Source organism: Panthera pardus, unplaced genomic scaffold (genome assembly GCF_024362965.1).
Source record: "Panthera pardus isolate Hobbes unplaced genomic scaffold, ASM2436296v1 HiC_scaffold_6, whole genome shotgun sequence".
NCBI classification, from domain to species: Eukaryota; Metazoa; Chordata; class Mammalia; order Carnivora; family Felidae; genus Panthera; species Panthera pardus.
In genome coordinates this window covers 49,391,942-49,411,393 of record NW_026526991.1, presented here as the reverse complement: position 1 = coordinate 49,411,393, position 19,452 = coordinate 49,391,942, and the positions used below count along the sequence as shown (strand labels likewise).

The window sequence follows — 19,452 nt, the reverse complement described above, 5'->3', positions numbered from 1 at the left end:
TTTAGATTATTTGCTTTTTTACCTAAGTTGAAGATTGCCATATTCTCTTCAACCAGATAATAAGCGTTTCAGGGGTCTTTAGAGCGCCTAACTACTAACTACTGTCGTTTTATTTCATGGATTTTATGTAAGTTGAATGGCTAAGATGTTAAATGGCTTAAGGTGTGTAGAGTGCCTGCATTAGTATGCTGCTCATTTTTGTTTTTTATTTTCTAGAATATCGTGTGGTTTTGATTTCATTTGTCATCATATAAAATGGAGAGGAGCTTCCAATTAGAACTGTGTTCATTTAAAAAAAGTGCATGCTTACTTTACCTTGTGTAATGCCAATTTGAACACAGGCTTTTCTTTATAAGCTGTTTTATAAAACTTGGTAAGAATTGTACTTGCATTATAGTTTAAAACTTTGTCAAATCAGCATTAAGTGAATGAACATACTAACTCCTTAAATTCCTAAATAAGTTGTTTTGCTAGTCCTTATCCCATAGTTTATTGCCTATATTGCCAGACTATCTGTGTAGCTATTTATCATTTCAGCTCCAATAGTTGTGTTTTTTAATTGACCTAAACATGGATTTGACATTTCTGTACGTAACATAAAATAACTACACTTTTCCTCAAACTGGATCTGGTTCAAATACAGGAGAAAAGCATTAAGTAATTGTTATTTAAGTAAGGTTATTTCAATAAGTAGAGAAGAACCAAGAACTATGGGAAAAATTCATTTGGCCCTTAAACAGATTTGAGAGGCTTTATTTCAATGTGATTATATATTACTACGAGAAATTACTTTTAAGACCATTGTTTGGTGAGGTATATGAGGAAAAAATCTGAACATCTGTTTACCTTATTTTTATCTCCTGTTAACCCTTTACTTTAAAGCTGAGATTAGACAGTTGATCAATCTGGGTTTTTTGTCAGACTATTCAGTATTAAACTTGTCTGTGGCAGTGGTTTTTGAGGGGTCTGGATGTCAGATGGAATGATGTTCTAGAATCACCTCTTTATCATTTTGAAAATACACCTGATGCCTTGTGATGGGAGGTGGGGTAGAGGTGAGAATTTGTATTTTGGAGGTTTCCCAGTAATTTTGTAATGTGTGACCCACCCCCGTGCCCCAACACACATAATATTAAACAAGAAGGTATTCTTAATGTTTGTAGTTAAAGGCTTCCTAGATAAAATTCAAACTGCATGCAAAGAAAAAATAAAGGCGCCTTTCTCCTCCTGGAAGCAATGATGCTATTAATTAGAATGAAAGAGCATTCACTGTAGGTCCTGTCAGTAACTTAAAACAGGACTAACCTGGAGGAGAATCTTTTTTTTTTAATTAATGCTTAAAAATGTTTAATTACCAATCAATTTAATTTTTTGATAGGTTTATGGCTACAAATGATTTGATGACAGAACTGCAGAAAGATTCCATCAAGTTGGATGATGATAGTGAAAGGAAAGTAGTGAAAATGATTTTGAAGTTACTGGAAGATAAAAATGGAGAGGTACAGAATTTAGCTGTCAAATGGTAAGTGTTTTTTTACTTGCTTCCCACCTCCACCACCCCATTAAAAAATTTAGTGTAATAGTTGGTAAATTATCTTAGTCTTGTGCTGTGTCTTTCTGTAGTTTTCTTTAGGGTTTGCAGGTGAGTCGTGGGTGTTTAATGTTTGTAAGTGGTACATACACACTTCTTAAAGTTTCTATATTGACTAGATGTGGCTTTTTATGGTATTTATTATTTAAAAAAATTTTTAACGTTCATTTATTTTTGAGAGAGAGACACACACAGTGTGAGTGGAGGAGGGGCAGAGAGAGAGAGGGAGACACAGAATCCGAAGCAGGTTCCAGGCTCTGAGCTGTCAGCACAGAGCCCAACGTGGAGCCTCGACCCTTATACCTAGAGATCATGAAGTTGGACACTTAACCGACCGAGCCACCTAGATGCCCCTATTTATATATTTTTAAAGTTTTGAGAGAGGGAGGGAGGGAGGGGAGGGGGAGAGAGAGTGGGAGAGAGAGAGAATTCTATGCAGGCTCTGCACTGTTGGCATGGAGCCCAATGCGGGGCTCAAACTCATGAACCCTGAGATCATGACCTAAGCTGAAGTTGGATGCTAAACCGGCTGAGCCACCCAAGTGCACCTATGGTATTTTAATTTGTGTGAAATATATATATGAAACTTCAGAAAGAGTGGTTCTTTCACTTGTTTGACTTGATTTTTTTTTAGCTGGGTTACAAGGCCTCCCTGCCTCTATTCATCTCTGTATGAAAATTTAAGAACCAATGATCAAGGGAAATAAAAAATAAGAAGACTTCGTAAACAATAGCAGCAGTTAAAACCATAGTTAGTCCAAATTAACAGTGATGACACAGCAGTTACAAGAATTGTTCCTAAAAATTGTGGGAATTCCAATTGTCTTTGTGTACAGTGCAGTAGGAGCATCTAATTGGGCATGATATTGACAGTTTGACTCTTACTTTTAGTAATCAGGTACAGAATTTGAGTTCTCAGTAAATTCTATTAACAAATAGTTTAATTTATGCATATCAAATACTAGAAAACCTTAACAATTTACATAGTAAGGTATTAGAAAGTATAACCTTTAGTTTCATATGACAGATTAGGGAATTTTGTCATTTTGTATGCCCTATGATAATTAGGCATCAGTTTAAATAAAGCATTGTCTCATGATTACTTTTTTATTGCATTTTATTTATAAAGGTTTTAAGTTTGTTTTAGGCTAAGCTTTTACATACTTGCTGTAAAAACAGGCAAAAATGTGAGAAATCATTGGTCATCATAGAATTTCTAGACCTGCAGTACAATTTTCTTTAACTTGGGACATTTGCAAGTTTAAAATAAAATGTGTCTTCAAAAGATAAGATGCAGAATAATGTAAATGAGTATAATTTACTTTAATCATGATTTTTTATCTTTTATTGTTTTTGTCTGTGCTTAATAAAATTAAGTTCTGTTCAAAATATATGCTGAGCTTTTACCAGCTTTTGAAAGTAGTGTTTGTCCCAGGTTGAGAGTTGAGAGGTACATAGCTCTTACTTGGATGTATCATTAGGAACCTGAGCTTTTGATGTTTTGAAGACCTTTTATACTTAAAATTAACAGGTTGGGGGAAGAAATGACATATGTTCAGGAAAAAAGAAAGGAATTAAGATGTAAACAAAAGTAATACAGTAGGAGATAAAACCCAAGAGTGATTCTTGGAGGAGGGAAAATCACAGTAGGTAAATTACTAAGTAGCCTTATTGAGAATTTGGGAAAATTGTTAAAGAACCTATCACCCAAAAGAAACTCAGGCCCAGAAATCTTTCACACAAGTCTTTGAAACCTCAAAGAACAGATAATTCCAGTACAGAGAATTCTAGGACTATTTCAGAACATAAAGTAAGAAAACTTCCCTGTCTTTTATTTAAACCCAACTACTGATAACAAATCCTGACTGAAGATAATACTAAAAAAGAAAGGTACAAACCATTTAAATGTTAAAAGTATAATCCAACAATATAGTAAGTGTAATAGACCACGATCAAGTGAGATCAATCCCAGGAATATGAGGACAATTCAGTATTATGTGCTTGATCAGTATATCTCATCGTGTTAACAGATAAGAGGAAGAAAAAACAGTTGTCAATGCACTGGTAAGATTCAGCATTGACAATTAAAAAACAACAACACAAAACACAACACTTAGGTCAACAACAACAACAACACAAAACAGAACACTTAGTTAGGTTACTTAGTGTAATTAGAGGAGTGAAACACCTTCCAAAGACCAATATCCTACTTAATATGTCATTGGAGTGAAGAACAGATCAGGTCAGGGATGCTTTATCTGACTAGGGAAAATTCACTACCTGTTTCAAGGGAAACATTTAATAACATGGAGTTGACAAGACCTTTTTTAGCATTACAAGTACACAAACATATACATTCATACCTCAGCCCAAAAGCCAATAAATTACCAGATACCTTTACACTAAAATCAGCTACAAAGCAAAGATGGTCTCTATCTCCACTAGATTCTCTTTGAAGGTATTAGTCACTGTAGGACAAGTGGGTAATAAAACTGGACATGTAAGAATTGGAAGAGGTACATGGGAACGTGGGAAAAATCAAGGCAGTCAAAAAAATTTAACGCAAATAGGAAGAATTCAGTGAAGTAATACGATGTGAAAGTAATGAACAAAAATCTGTAGCTTTCATATAAGCAAGCAGTAACCAATTGGAATATCTCATGGAATCAAATGTTCATTTGTTACAGCAACAGAAAGACAAAATGCCTAGGAATGAAATGTAACAAGAAATGTGAAGTGGTGACCTTGAGTAAGGGTATTGTATGGTGTATGTAAGGTTATAGTTTTATCTTTTTCAAAACTTAAGGAAAACTTTAAAATATTTTTGACCCCTAACAAAAATGTACTTGGAATAAATGGAAAGACATTCCATGACCTTGGATAGGATAACTCAACAAAGTTGTTGGTTCTCTCCAAGCTTAGTGCTAACTTACTTGTAAAAATCAGTTATTTCCACAAGCTAGACAAGTTGATTCTAAAGTACATTTTAATAAATATTTTTAAATTTTCTTTTAACGTTTATTTATTTTTGAGAGAGCACGAGATGGGGAGGGGCAGAGAGAGAGGGAGACGACGAATCTGAAGCAGGGTCCAGGCTCTGAGCTGGCAGCATAGAGCCCGATGTGGAGCTTGAACTCATGAACTCTGTGAGATGATGACCTGAGCCGAAGTTGGACGCTTAACCAACTGAGCCACCTAGGCACCCCATTCTAAAGTATATTTTGATGGGAGAGGGAAGGAGGCAGGTGTTTGCCAAGAAAAGTCTGAAAAAGTATATCAGTTGCTGAAGTTGGAGAGGTATTGCTTAGCCCTACTAGATATGAAGAGACTATTATGTTTCTCTAAGCACAGTAGTGAGGCATTAATGGACAGATGGAGTAAAATAGAATAGAAACTACGTGATGGAAAGTTGAACTTTTTTTTTTTTTTTAAAGACTGGTTAACCATTTGAAAAAGATAAAATTGTATCCTTATCTCACATACAACATTCCTACTTAAGGTCACCATTGTTTTGTTTACCTTAAAGTAGTTTTGCCTGTTTTAGAACTTCATATAAATGGAGTTATACAGTATGTCCTCTTTTGTGTCAGCTCTTCTCACTCACCATATCTGTGAGATTCATCCATGTTGAGTGTATTAGTATTTCTTGACTTTTTATTACTGGTTAGTAGTCCATTGATATCTATTTATGTATTTGGTTTCTTTCTTGGGTTTGGCTATTTTGAATAGAGATAAAATGAACATTCTTGTATGAGTCCTCTTTAGGATATAGGTCTTTCCTTACGGATAAATACCTAAGAATGAAATTGCTGTTGTCCATTTAGATTTTTAAGAAACTGCCCAGTTGTTTTCCAAAGTATTGTATCATTTTACACGAATGTCCCAGTTGTCTCCACATTCTCCTCAGCGTTTGGTTTTGTCACTTTTTAATTTTAGCCATTCCAATAAGTGTATAGGTGTAGTTTTTTTGTTTTTGTTTTTGTATAGGTGTAGTTTTAACTACATGTCCATGATGACAGTGCTGTTTTGTGTTTGTTATACTTTTTTTTTTTTTTTTTGCTGGACTTTTCCCAATTGAGGCGGGGAAATATATGCAATTCATATATATACATATATTTTATATTTTCTCCCAACTTGATAAGCTTAAGTTTTTAATTTTAGTTTTAAATTCAGTTTTGTTTGATAATTTATAAATTAATTTTAACTTTCATGGTAATTGTTTTCCCTATCATAAGAAACCTTAGTTTTACCTTTTGTTGCAACAATTTTCTCTTGTTTTTTTCTAAAAGCCTAGGAGTTTCAGCTTTTACTTTTAGTCCTGTGATCTGTCTTGAATTTTTTGTGAAGTAAGAATTGAGGTTTTTTTTGGTTTTTTTTTTTTAATTTTTTTTTAACGTTTTTATTTATTTTTGAGACAGAGAGAGACAGAGCATGAACGGGGGAGGGGCAGAGAGAGAGGGAGACACAGAATCGGAAGCAGGCTCCAGGCTCTGAGCCATCAGGCCAGAGCCCGACGCGGGGCTCGAACTCACGGACCGTGAGATCGTGACCTGAGCTGAAGTCGGCCGCTTAACCGACTGAGCCACCCAGGCGCCCCTTGAGTTTTTTTTTTTTTAATTTAATTTTTTTAATGTTTATTTAGAGAGAGAGCACGTGTGCAAGTGGGGGAGGGAGAGAGGGATACGCAGAATTGAAGCAGGCTCCAGGCTCCGAGTTGTCAGCACAGAGCCTGATGTGGGGCTTGAACGCAGGAAATGCAGTATCATGACCTGAGTCAAAGTCGGATGCTTAAGCAACTGAGCTACCCCAAGTTCATTTTTTTCACATAAATTTCCAGTTGCTGAAGCAACATTTCTTGAAAACACCTTCTTTTCTCTATTGAATTGCATTGATATCTTTGTCAAAAATCATTGACTATTAAAATGTGGGTTTATTCCGAGGCTCTGTTGTGTTTCTGTTTGTGTATTCTTTTGCCAGTACAAAACTGTTACATTAGTGTAGTGTGTTAGTCAGCCTTGCCACTATTGACTTTTTGGGCAGATAATTCTTTGTTGTGAAGAGCTATCCTGTGCCTCCTGTGTACTGTAGGATGTTTAGTAACATCGTGGCCATTAGCTACTATTTGCTAGTACCATTCATTCCTTCTTCCCCCGGGAGTGACAACCAAAATGTCTCCAGACATTGGTAGCTGTCTGTTGGAGGGTAAAAATTGCCCTTTGTGCAAAAATGCTGGTATAGATCTGTAGAAGCCTGATGTAAGGTAGTGTAAGTTCTGTAGCTTTATTCTTCCTTTCCCAAGAGAACTTTGATTTTTAGTTGTTGGTTTTTGTTTTTGTTGTTTTGAATTTCCATGTAAATTTTAGAATCAGTTTGTCAATTTCTCTTCTTCAAATAAGTTTGCTCAAATTTTGATGGGGATTGTGTTGAAGCGATAGAGATTTCTGAAGAGAATCAACATCTTAACAATACTGAGTGTTTTCACAGGGAACCATAGTATCTCATACTTACCTGGTTAATAGTAGTTTTTGTTAATTCCTTGGGATTTTCTACCTAAACAGGGGTCATCAGTGTCATCGGTGAATATCCTCTTTCAGTTCTGATTTTGATAATTTGTGTTTTCCCTTTTTTTTTCCCTCAATTCATCTAATTAGGGATTTACCAACTTTACTTACTAAAGAATTAAGTTTTGTTAATTTTCTCTATTGTTTGTTGCCTATTTCATAGATTGCTTCTCTTTTACTATTTTCTTTTCATCTTCCTTTCACATTTTTAAGCATTTAAAGACATATATGTGCCTCTATTTACTTCTTGAGCTACATTATACAAATTCTGGTAGAAATCTATCTTTTAAGATTTTATTTTTATTTTATTTTTAATTTTTTTTAATGTTTATTTTTGAGAGCAAGAGAGAGCACGAGCAGGGGAGGGGCAGAGAGAGAGGGAGACACAGAATCCGAAACAGGCTCCAAGCTGTCAGCCCAGAGCCTGACGTGGGGCTCGAACTCACAAACCATGAGATCATGACCTGAGCTGAAGCCGGACGGACGCTCAACCGACTGAGCCACCCAGGCACCCCAAGATTTTATTTTTAAATAATCTCCATATCCAATGTGGAGCTTAAACTCACAGCCCTGAGAACAAGCGTTGCATGCTCTACTGAGCCAGCCAGTGCCCCTAGTCTGAAACATTTTTAATTCAGCGTGATTTTTCTTTGATCCATGGGTTATTAGAAGCAATTGTCAAATGTTTGGAGGTTATCTAGATGTTTATTTTTACTGGTATCTAATTTAATTCCATTTTGGTCAGAGAACCATACTCTTTAAAATTTCAGGATGTTTGTTTTGTCTACTTACTTACTGAGGTTTCTTTTATGGTTCAGCGTGTGGTACGCCTTGGTGAATGTCCCATCTATACTTGGAAGAAAGTATATTCTGCAGTAGTTGGGTATAATGTTTTAGAAAGGTCAGGGTAGTTGATAAGGTTCAGATTTATATCCTTTGTGATTTTTTTTGTTGTTGTTGGTATTAAATACCGAGGAGTGTTTAAGATTTCCAACTATGATAGTTTATCTTTGATAATCAGTTTTTGCTCCCATGTATTTTAAAGCTATATGACTTAAGGGCATATACATTTATAATTATGTCTTCTTGATGTTTGACCTTTATGGGCATAGAATGTTTCTCTTTAAATATACCTTATTGTGAAATATATTTTCTCTTATGTTAATATGGAAAAGCCACCCTAGCTTTTTTTCAAAGCTTTTTTAAAAATGTTTTATTTACTTTAGAGAGAGAATAAAAACAGGTAGGTAGGGGAGGGGCAGAGAGAGGGAGGTGCCGAGGATCTGAAGCAGGGTCCGCACTGAGAGTAGTGAGCCGGATGTGGGGCTCAAACTCAGAAACCATGAGATCATGACCTAAGCCGAAGTTGGACACTCAACTGACTGAGCCACCCAGGAGCCCCCACCCCAGCTTTTTTAAGATTAGTGTTTGCATAATGTATCTTTTTTTTATTTTTCAGTTTAATCTGAATCTGTGTTTTTATCTTTAAATGCTGTGTCTTGTAGACAGCAGATAGTTAATTCTTGCTTTTTTTTTCTTATTGTTTCATGGTTTTTGCCCTTTAATAGGAGTGCCTTTGTAGTCCATTGACATTTATTGTAAATAATTGATTTGTTTGGATTTAGGTGTGTGTCATTCTTCTTATTTTGTTTTTGTTGTGTTCTGGGTTCTTTTTTTTTCCCCTGCCTTCTTTTGGGTTAATCAAATATATTTTTTAAAAATGTTTATTTACTTTTGAGAGAGAGACAGAGACAAAGAAAGAACAGGAGTTGGGGAGCAGAGAGGGAGACAGAATCCCAAGCAGGCTATGCACTGTCAGCTCAAAGCCTGACTGGGCGATCTCAGGACTGCGAGATCATGACCTGAACTGATAGGAAGGGTTGACACTCAACTGACTGAGCCACCCAGGCGCCCCTGGATTAATCAAATATTTTATAGCAACAGTTCTTAAAGTTTGTTTCAGGGGACCTTGGAACATCCCATGACCCTGAAAGTGTCAAAATTATGTGAATAATTCTAAGGTGTTATTTTCCCCTTGGCTCTCCATTTTCTTTTAAGTGCATGGTTTAATTTTCCAGAGGCCACATGACATGTGATATCACAACAGACTGAATGCAAAATCAGATAATGAGATCCATTTTTTTAAGCGCAAACATATAAAACAGTGCTATTATTCTCACCTTTTTTGAGAGTATAGTTTATTTTCATTACTTGTAATTTTTAATATGGTATAAACATCGACAGATACAGTGCACATAAAAGCTCTTTGGGATCTTGATTGATTTTCAAAGTGTTAAAACCAAAAAGTTGAGAATTGTCACTCTAGGGGTTATAAATTGCATCTTAAATTTATGGCAATCTATTAAAAGTTAATATTGTATAGTTGATATAAATTATATAAAAACCTTGAAACATTTTTCATTTACTTTCTTCCTGTATTTGTGCTTTTTTTTTTAAAATATATGTATGTGTGTCTATAATACAATATTATAGTTTGAAGAAAAACTATATAGTCTTTTTAAATTTTAAATTTATTTATTTGTTTTTTAGTACTCTATACCCAGTGGGAGGGCTTGAGATCAAGAGTTGGCATGCCCTACCACTGAGCCAGCCAAGTGCCCCATATAGTCTTCTAAATATAGCCTTTTATGTTTACGCACATTTACATTTCTAGTAATCTTTGTAAATCTGAGTAACTATCTGGTTTAATTTTTCTTCAGCCTAAAGAACTTTTCTTTGGCAATTCTTATAGTACAGGTTTGGTGGTGATAAATTTTCAGCTTGTGATAATAAATTATCTTTACAGTTTTAAGGAATAATTTCATTGGATTTGGAGTTCTAGGTAGATCTTTCTCTGGTTTTAGTTACATCACTATCTGGCATTCAAGTTGTTGTTTTCAAAAATACAGTTTTAGAGAGTTGACAGACATTATTGCAGAAGGGTTAGTCCAACAAAACTATTTTGCCATTGCCAGAAGTTAAACTCTTTAAATTCCTTTTTGGAATCCCTTTTATTTTCACTCTTAATGTTTTCATTGTTTCACCTGGGTCTCTACATATATGCCATGTCTCTTTTGTCATTGCCATCATTTTGGATTGGACTGTTGTTGGAGAAATCCAATCTTCCTGATTGTTTTTTGTCCTCCTAATTCTCCAAATTGCACTGCCTTGGACTTCTCTAGTCAAGTAGTTGACAGCTAATTGAGCGTCTGTATATGAAACATTGATCTGACATTTATCAAATTAAACTATTTTTATCATGTCATGTATGCTTGACAAAGTGCACTGGCTCCCAATTTTACCACATCACATTTAAATTTGCTGGCCTGACTTTAAAGGTTTCCATAATGTCTCAGGGGCCTACCTTTCCTGTTTTCTTTTATGTGTATTTTGTATCAAACAGTTCTTTTCACCTCTCATTTCTTTCAGTATGCATTCCACTCATTCTGTTCTCTGATCTTTCCATTTGAAATGCTCTTCTTTTTTTAACAATATTCCATCAAAGTCCAGTACCTAAAAATCTGTCCCTAAGGTTCAGTCTCCTGTCCTGTAAATGCTAATAACATTGAATTTAAAAGTTTTTTTTTTTTTTTAAGAAATTGTGTAGAGTAGTGAATGCCTTCATTTCTCAAGTAGTTGTGTGAATTCCTTATCAACCAGTGGTAAATGTATGGAGATAGGAGCCATACTTTTCTTATTCAGTATAGTCTTGAATACAATGGCTCTTAATTGAAAATTCATGCACCAAACATCTACTATCTTAAATTCTGTGGGAAGCATGCAAAGGAAGAACTTTTCTTCATCCTCAAACAGTTGACCTGCATGCAAACCTATAATAATAGTGTAAGATACTAATATGGAAGGAATATACAAGGTTCTTTGGGAAGACAGAGTAGTACTAACTTTTTGCAGCAGATTATTTAGTGCTTTAAAAATTTAAACAAAATAAGAGGGATGTAAATTTTTTTGGTTCACAAGATAGAGTTGGTGATGATTAGGAGGAAGGAAGGGTTAAAATTGGCAAAGTGAAATATTGGATGGCATTGCTATTTCATTTAAACCGTAGAATCCCTGTTAGGAGCAGACTCCTAATTAGCCTTTTTATTACTAAAAAAATGTGTTGTGTATTTGAAGGGTTGGGGGGGTGGTAAGCATCTTGTTTCATGATACCATGGTAGAAATCAGTGGGGAGATGTGGGAAACCCATCAATCAAATTTGTTTTAAACCCTTATTCATATGCTATCTGTGATTCAGGCATAGTGTATTTGCTTTGTGCCGGTAGTTGCTAGGCAGAAGAAATTCTTTTACTTGTCTATTTTTCTGTTTTTGTATTTAATGTAAATTAAAAACTTTATTTTCTATTTTATATTACAGTCTTGGCCCCTTAGTGAGTAAAGTGAAAGAATACCAAGTAGAGACAATTGTAGATACCCTCTGCACTAACATGCTTTCTGATAAAGAACAACTTCGAGATATTTCAAGTATTGGCCTTAAAACAGTAATTGGAGAACTTCCTCCAGCTTCCAGTGGTAAGCAAGAGCACCATTTTCTTCCTAGTTCCTTTTTACTTGGAGGTTTTTGCCCTCCACCTTTTTTTTCTCCTGGTCAGGGAGGGAGAGCAGTGCCTGTCAAAAGGTCTTTGTAAAGATCCCATTGAACAATCAAGGGAAAAAAAAAGCCTGGAGTCCTATTTTTGCTTAAAAATAAATTCAATTTTCAGTTTTAAATGAATATCTTTTGATTGAATTTAAGTATCTTGTAGGAATACCAAGATTTTATATTGTTGTATGTACCATAACTACAGAATAGAGTTAATGCCAACCTATGCAATGAGGGAAAAGATAACCAAAATTTTGAGTTATTTCTGATTAGTTCTCTATTTTCAGTATTAATTTTGCTTTGTATCAAGATTTATGATGTGTAATACTTAACACCATTAAAACAGCTGTGAAAGAGTTGAGTTTACTAGTATCTTTAAGGCTGAATCTACAGCTACCTTGGTAATTTAAAACTACAATTAATGAATTTGTCTATTAATTAGATTTTGGTCTCTGGCACAAATATTTAGGTAATGCAGATTTTAGAATTGGTTTTGACTACTAAGCTATCAGCTAAAATCAGCAGGCTAAGGTTTTTGATGGTCTGATTCACAGATGGGGAGAAATTATTACCTCCCTATTTCATGGAAAGATGGAGACTGGTGGTAATGTAGTCTAAGTGTGTAGGTTTTACTCCTTTACTTAACAAGTATTTATTAATCATCTGCTCTACTAGCTACCATGCTAGATGATTCACGTGTATTATTTCAGTTAGTCTAAAGATCAGCCATATGGGAGGTCTTAATATTTCCAGTGTATTGTTGAGGGAACTGAAAGAAAGACTAGGTTAATTCACCCAAAGTTTCGATTACCTGTTTGGGTAAAGATTCAAATCCTCCATTATCTTTTAATCCAAAGCTGATGCTTTTTCTACTGTATCTTACCAGTTTGTCCTTACTCTTATTAATTACTTCAATAAAATATTTCTTATATTATTACATTGATTAATTATGTCAATAAAATATCTCTTGTATTAGTTAACACTGATAATCATCCTTAGTTCTTTTCTCTCATTGAAACATGTTTTAGTTGGTTTCTGGTTCTAACAAGAATTCTAACCATTTAGATTATTTCTTGTTCCTTTTTTTCTTCCACTTGCCAGTAACAATACGAATCTACTTCAGAATAGTAATAACCTTGATTTATGAGTTCTTTGGAACAGCATTTCTACTTCATAATGAAGTTTTGGGATCTTTGGATTGGAGTACGAAGGATCTTATTTTAGGTTACAGCTCTCTCTCTCTCTCTTTTTTTTAAGAGACCATGTTAGGTATTGGAGATTAGAATATATTTGGTTTTTAGTTCACAGAAATTTTAAAATATCTAGGTTACTAGTAATAAGAGTATTCAAGTAGAAGAATAATCATTTCTGCTTTCCAGTCTAGAGGTGCAAACACTATAGCCATTACTGGCTCCACAGGCGAGTCATTTCTGTATATAGAAGTAGTTGTCCAGGAGAGTCTGTTGAATTGCTATTGTTTTGCCATTGTCGTGTACTCCTTCTGCAGTTATTACCTCTTATTGTTTATGTCTAATAAATTATTTTATTGGAAAACAATCTGTTTTGGAATACATATTTTTCTGACATGAATCTCTTGAGTCAGTCTTGATTATAATCAAGTTTTGAGTTGTTGAATATCTGGTAACCACCATAAATACAAGGTGGAATCAACATACTTACTTGCCTTGAAATTATAATTGGTTTATTATTTATGCAGGCTCTGCATTAGCTGCTAATGTATGTAAAAAGATTACTGGACGTCTTACCAGTGCAATAGCAAAGCAGGAAGATGTGTCTGTTCAGCTAGAAGCTTTGGATATTATGGCTGATATGTTGAGCAGGTAAACATGCCTGTGATTTATATTACTTGTAATACAAAAACTGTGCATTTATTAAAACGCCTTTTGATAAAAATAAAATTTGGCCTAAAATTGTTCATGTTTGTTTATTTTTAATATTGTTATTTTTTAATTGTTCATATTTAAATTGTGGCTGTTTTATAGATATGTGGTTAGGGGTAAGAGGAGAAATAAGCTAATTATTTATCATGTAATACTGCATAGCAAGCATTTTTTGTAGTTTTGAAAAGTAATTAAATTTGTCATTTGAATGTTTCATCACAGTTTTTATAGTTTTTTACTCTTATATTTTGAATATAATGATCTATTTAGATAAGAGTTGTGTGGGTAGAAGTAACAAATTTTCCAGTTAAAATAATGCTGGTATACATTTTAGCACCCATGATTATACTGCATGTTTTGGGAGGAGGGAGCTTGACTTTGTACATTTGTTCCGTGTTTGCTTTCATCTGGAGGTCAAACTTGGGAAGATAGGAAGATCTAAGCAACTGTTAGGGGGAATATACCTTAAAAGACCTGTCAATTTCATTTTGTCCCTAATTCTCCAAATCATTATGTCTTCATTGTATATCGTTTTTGCCTGATCCACTGCAACTTGAAAATAATCAAATGCCTTCGTCTGGTACATACTTATAGTGAAAGGTAAGAGCAGTCATCCTGGCACACACAAGAGCTTATATGGTACTATAGGAGATAAGGACAAAAATGACTACAATGTAAGATTGAATGAGACTAAATACTGAAACTATTAAGTGTATTTTTGGGTTTAAAATGGACGATTCCAAGATTCCAAGAAAGATTGGCATTTGAATTTAATTTTGAAGAATGGATAGGACACTGGTGTATGTGCCCAGGCTTAGAATATATTAGCATTAAGTAATCTTGGAGTTGGGAAACATTGTATTCTTGTTTTCCATCATATATGAAATGAATAGAAGAGTAGTAGGAAATCATTTTCATAGGTTGTGGTTATGTTGAAGAGGGTGAGGGATTTATACTTAATTTGGTTAAGTAGGAACTATTCAGTTAGACTTCTTGTCCTGTGACTGGATCAGTTGCAGTGTCCTGGCACATAGATGCTTAACTGCTATTGACTCCTTGAACTGCCCATGTGAAATGATTTAGAAGAGAGGGTTGAATCAACAAGATCAATGCAACTTTGTATATAGATGTGTTGAGGAAGGCAGCAGGGATAGTCAAGAGATGCTGAGATTTTGAGTGTTGTGAACTCCCAAAAAGCTATAATAGAGAAAAAGCTATTAATAGAGAAAACAATTAGAAATCTGGGAGGGGGAGAAAGGGACAAGACCATTGGTTTTTTCATGTATTCTCAAGCTTGTTGGTTGGATAGGGATACAGTTCTAGATTCCAGAAGGGAATTTTGGGATACAAATTTCAAAACTGTATTTACTTAACTTTTTAGTTGGGTTGGTAGAGAGAGTAAGAATTTAGTTTTACTTTAATTCTGAATATGAATTAATGCCTTCTAACATTTTTACTCTTTGACTACATTGGGGTCAGAGGCCAGATATTTAAGTAGTGCTCAAACATCTTGAATTTATTTATTGTTTTCTTTTTTATTTTAAGGCAAGGAGGACTTCTTGTTAATTTCCATCCTTCAATTCTGACCTGTCTGCTCCCCCAGTTGACCAGCCCTAGACTTGCAGTGAGGAAAAGAACCATTATTGCTCTTGGCCATCTGGTTATGAGCTGTGGAAATATAGTTTTTGTAGATCTTATTGAACATCTTTTGTCAGAATTGTCCAAAAATGATTCCATGTCAACAACAAGGACCTACATACAATGTATTGCTGCAATTAGTAGGCAAGCTGGTCATAGAATAGGTAAGAAATATTTAAATACTTTAAAATTTTCTTTAAAGAAAAAAATGAATATTTTTAAGAACCAATATGCTTTTCTTAGGTGAATACCTTGAGAAGATAATTCCTTTGGTGGTAAAATTTTGTAATGTAGATGACGATGAACTAAGAGAGTATTGCATTCAAGCCTTTGAGTCATTTGTGAGAAGGTAAGTCTTAAGATCTCTATTTTTCAAATAAAAATGTTCCCTTAGAGTAATATTTAAGCTCTAGGTTAGGTGGGTGTGGAGAAATGGATTGTTTTGACAGTCAGGATTTGAGTTTTGGATTTCAGATGTATCTTGATTAAATTATTAAGCTGATCATATAGTATTTGAAGTGGATATCATCTTATATTTCAGAATACAGTCTTTATTTTGAAATGTTTCCATTTCATTCTTAGGACTTGAACTTAGTCATTTATCGTTGTCTTTTAGTGTAATTTGATAATGTGGTTACTATCCTAAAGGGCATTAGGGTAAATTAATTATCTGGCCAAAAATCAATAGTGAATTTTATATCTTTTCAGCAATTGTTGAGGTTTATCACCTCCATTTTGCTAGGAGAGTGGATCTCAATTTGGAAACCTTGGTTCTAATAATAAAATCTGCATTTATGTGCTAGAAGGCCATACTGGCTAAGTAGCAGATTTTTTTTTTTTTTTTTTTTTTTTTTTGTGCCTTTGGTGAGAATTAAGTTTGGTAGCACAGTGTCTTGAGACTTCACTTGTTATCTGCAATAATCCTTTGTCCCACTCATGGTTTTGAGAAGCAGCTTCATGGTCATACCAAATATTTTTTTTTATGTTTATTTTTGAGAGACAGAGCATGGGTAGGGGAGGGGCAGAGAGAGAGAGGGAGACACAGAATTCAAAGCAAGCACCAGGCTCCGAGCTGTCTGCACAGAGCCCGATGCGGGGCTCGAACTCATCAACCGTGAGATCATGACCTGAACCGAAGTCGGACGCTTAACCAACTGGGCCACCCAGGCGCCCCCATACCAAATTTTTAAAATCAGAAATTGTGGGATTTGTTTCTGTTCTTTTAATTATTCCTTTATTGTGGGGCATTTCTATGTTCTATCTCAGAACATATAGCCAGAGCTAGAACGTATAGCATATAGCTAGAAGACCTAGCCTAGAAGAGTGTGCCCTGGCATTTTTACAAACAGTCCTAGTTGCTGAAGAGCATGTTCACTTGGGCTTGGTCTTCTAGTCATATGTTCAGAAGATAGACATAAATATACAGATTTCTATTCCACCCTAAATTAACCACAGTATATCATTTATTGTAAGAATCATCCTGATTTCAGAGATGTGAAAATGTGAGGGGGAAAGTTCATCTTAAAATTAAGTGTAATTTGAAAAGTAAATATTTTAAAATATGTCGAGTCATTGCTATTGAAAAGGCTAGGAACCACTTTTCCTGTGCTATGTTAAAGGGAAGAAAGAAATCTGGTAATAAAGCAAACTGTGTCAGATATTACATGAAGGGGAAAAATAGTTATTCAAGGCAGCTTTTATTTTTTTCTTCAGATGTCCTAAGGAAGTATATCCTCATGTTTCTACCATTATAAATATTTGCCTTAAATATCTTACCTATGATCCAAATTATAATTATGATGATGAAGATGAAGATGAAAATGCCATGGATGCAGACGGTGGTGATGATGACGACCAAGGTATTTCAAATTATATAGAAGCAATGTGTTAAATTTTCATCAAAGAGCCAGTGTTATAGATGGAGAGGATTCTTAACCCCAAATTGTACCATTTATTTATAATAGTGAAAGTGGAAATGACCTCAGTATTCAACAATAGCAAGTTGATTAAATAAATTATGGGGCATCTATGTATTAAACTGCTGTACAACATTTTCAGAGTCCTGTTCTAGAAAAATATTAAGGCACTTATTAATAAGCTTTGTGAAAAATTGGGACAAAGTTATGTCCCAGTTTTATTTTTTTTTTAATATACAGAAAAAAACATGTTAGTATTTTTCCCTTAGCTAGCAATATAAACGATATTTGTGTTTTGTGTGTGTGTGTGTGTTTTGTTTTGTTTTTATTTTTCTTTATTCAAATTTCTACAAAGATTTTGTACGGAGGGAAATGAAGGTTATTTTAAATTGTGATGTAGATATACATATTCAGTTGTTTGGCTGGTTGTATACATACTTTCATGAAAAATCCTAAATATTGTTTGAGGCTCCATTTAACTTTCATAAATAATCTAGACATTTCTCAGGCTCCTAAGATTGATGTCCTCATGCTGTGATTTGTACTCTGGAAAGGGATAGCACTTTTAGGAACATAGATGTTTGTGTTGTTTCTGCTAGTATTAAAAGAATCATAGTGGAGATAATTAAATAGGTAAGTTATGTGGTATATGGGTTGGTGGATTTCAGGATAGTTTTCATACTTTTGATTTTTGAATTTATGTCCTCTTAAGTCTATAATTTCATTTGTCTTAAAACAACAAGCAACTATAAAAAAAAATCTCCCTTAACCCAATATTACACTGGCAGCTAATGCCCAGTGTCTCTTACAACCGAACTGAAAAGAACGCTCTCCAATTCCTTTTTTCTTCTCTCTTAAATCTAGTCTTCAGTGATGGACAGGATCGCCAGTGATCTCAAATGTTTGCCTATTACTAAGTTCGGCAGTGTTTCTTGAACTTCCAGGGTACCACACTCTCCTGGGTATAGTCCTGTTTTTGTGATTATCCCTTTTCAGTCTCTGTGCTGGTTGCTCTTCATAATCCTGACCACTAAACTTCAGAGTATTCCAGGGCTTAGACTTCTCTGTGAACTCATATTCTTGTTAATTTTAGTCTCCTAGGTTTAATATCCTTAAATGTCATTTAATATCATTATGCTGAAAACCCAAATTTTTCTTTATTCCAGATCTTTCCTGTGACTTTTAAGTTCATGTATACATCTGCTTAATTGATTCACTGCTTAGGTATAAAATATCTTCTCCCCACTTTTCCCCTATCTCCTGCCTAACCAGTTTATTCTTTAGCCTTTTCCATCTCATCTTAGTCTCTCAGGCCAAAAACTTTGAGGTTATACATAATTACTTTTTCTTGTATACCCCCCTCATTCAGTCTCTCATCTTCGGGCTTTCCTCTTTATTTATTCCTTCTCAGTGTTTTTATTTTCATTGCATTTAATCCCTTTTGACATATTGTAATTATTTTCCACATCTAGGATGTAAGTTTCATGAAGACAGAGTTTTAGTTTCTCTGTTGACTGCTTTATCCCAGTGCCTAGGGTAGTGCTTGACACACAGTAGGCACTCAGTAAATGTGTTGTATTAATGAAGGGATTATAATAGAATATCTTTTGAAAAAAGCAGTAGCAATATCTTCCAAGTTTTGATTGTTGGTTTTTAGTGTGCCAGGTACTTATGTTGAATAACTAACCAAGTCCTTTAGCTGTTACATCAGTTTTCATGGGTTATACCTAATGACTGTCTTTGCACCATAGTGTTATTGTAACATAAAAGCACCATAATTTCAGTGATTAGGATATTTAATGTTTTAATAACCCTTTTTTTCCAATAAAGTATATTTCTACAAAATAATTCACATGGGTTGCCATGGGGAAAACTTTATTTGTTTGCTTTTAAATAATCTATTTTGATATAGTACCTTTTAATTTTCAAATATGTATTTGCAAATAAGTCATATGCCTTGGGTTTAGTAGTATGTGGTTAGGTTTTCCTATAATGTGCCAAAATGAAATTAAGTAAACAAAACTTTAATATAATCCTAGGATTTTGTAAGGCATAGCTGGCCACATTTAGCTGTCACTAAGCTAATTGGAATATAAGCCAGTGAAGAGATGACATCTTTTCCCCCCACTGAGGAATCAGCGTGTCAGGGCTATAATCTTATCTAATAACAAAATTATTGTTAATTTTAGACTGTTCTAAGAACTGCTAGCATTTTTGCCATCCTCCTGACTTTATGTTGCCCAAC

The 19,452-nt window shown here is 34.4% G+C and overlaps 1 protein-coding gene and 1 long non-coding RNA gene across 3 annotated transcripts in view; one reads left to right on the top strand and one right to left on the bottom strand.

Moving 5' to 3' along the window:
* LOC109270465 (uncharacterized) overlaps positions 1–19,452 on the bottom strand; it is a 137,598-nt gene that overhangs the window by 6,127 nt on the left and 112,019 nt on the right. The gene's annotated exons all lie outside the window — the stretch shown is intronic.
* The window catches only part of CAND1 (cullin associated and neddylation dissociated 1), a 42,535-nt gene that overhangs the window by 10,099 nt on the left and 12,984 nt on the right, over positions 1–19,452 (top strand). Inside the window, exons 2-7 of one of the 2 annotated variants that reach the window (XM_019455033.2) lie at positions 1,379–1,522; positions 11,528–11,682; positions 13,470–13,593; positions 15,199–15,455; positions 15,535–15,640; positions 17,005–17,150. In XM_019455033.2, coding sequence (XP_019310578.1) covers positions 1,379–1,522; positions 11,528–11,682; positions 13,470–13,593; positions 15,199–15,455; positions 15,535–15,640; positions 17,005–17,150 — 932 coding nt within the window. Of the gene's footprint in view, positions 1–1,378; positions 1,523–11,527; positions 11,683–13,469; positions 13,594–15,198; positions 15,456–15,534; positions 15,641–17,004; positions 17,151–19,452 lie in introns of those variants that run through there. The other variant, XM_019455034.2, reaches the window with a different exon arrangement.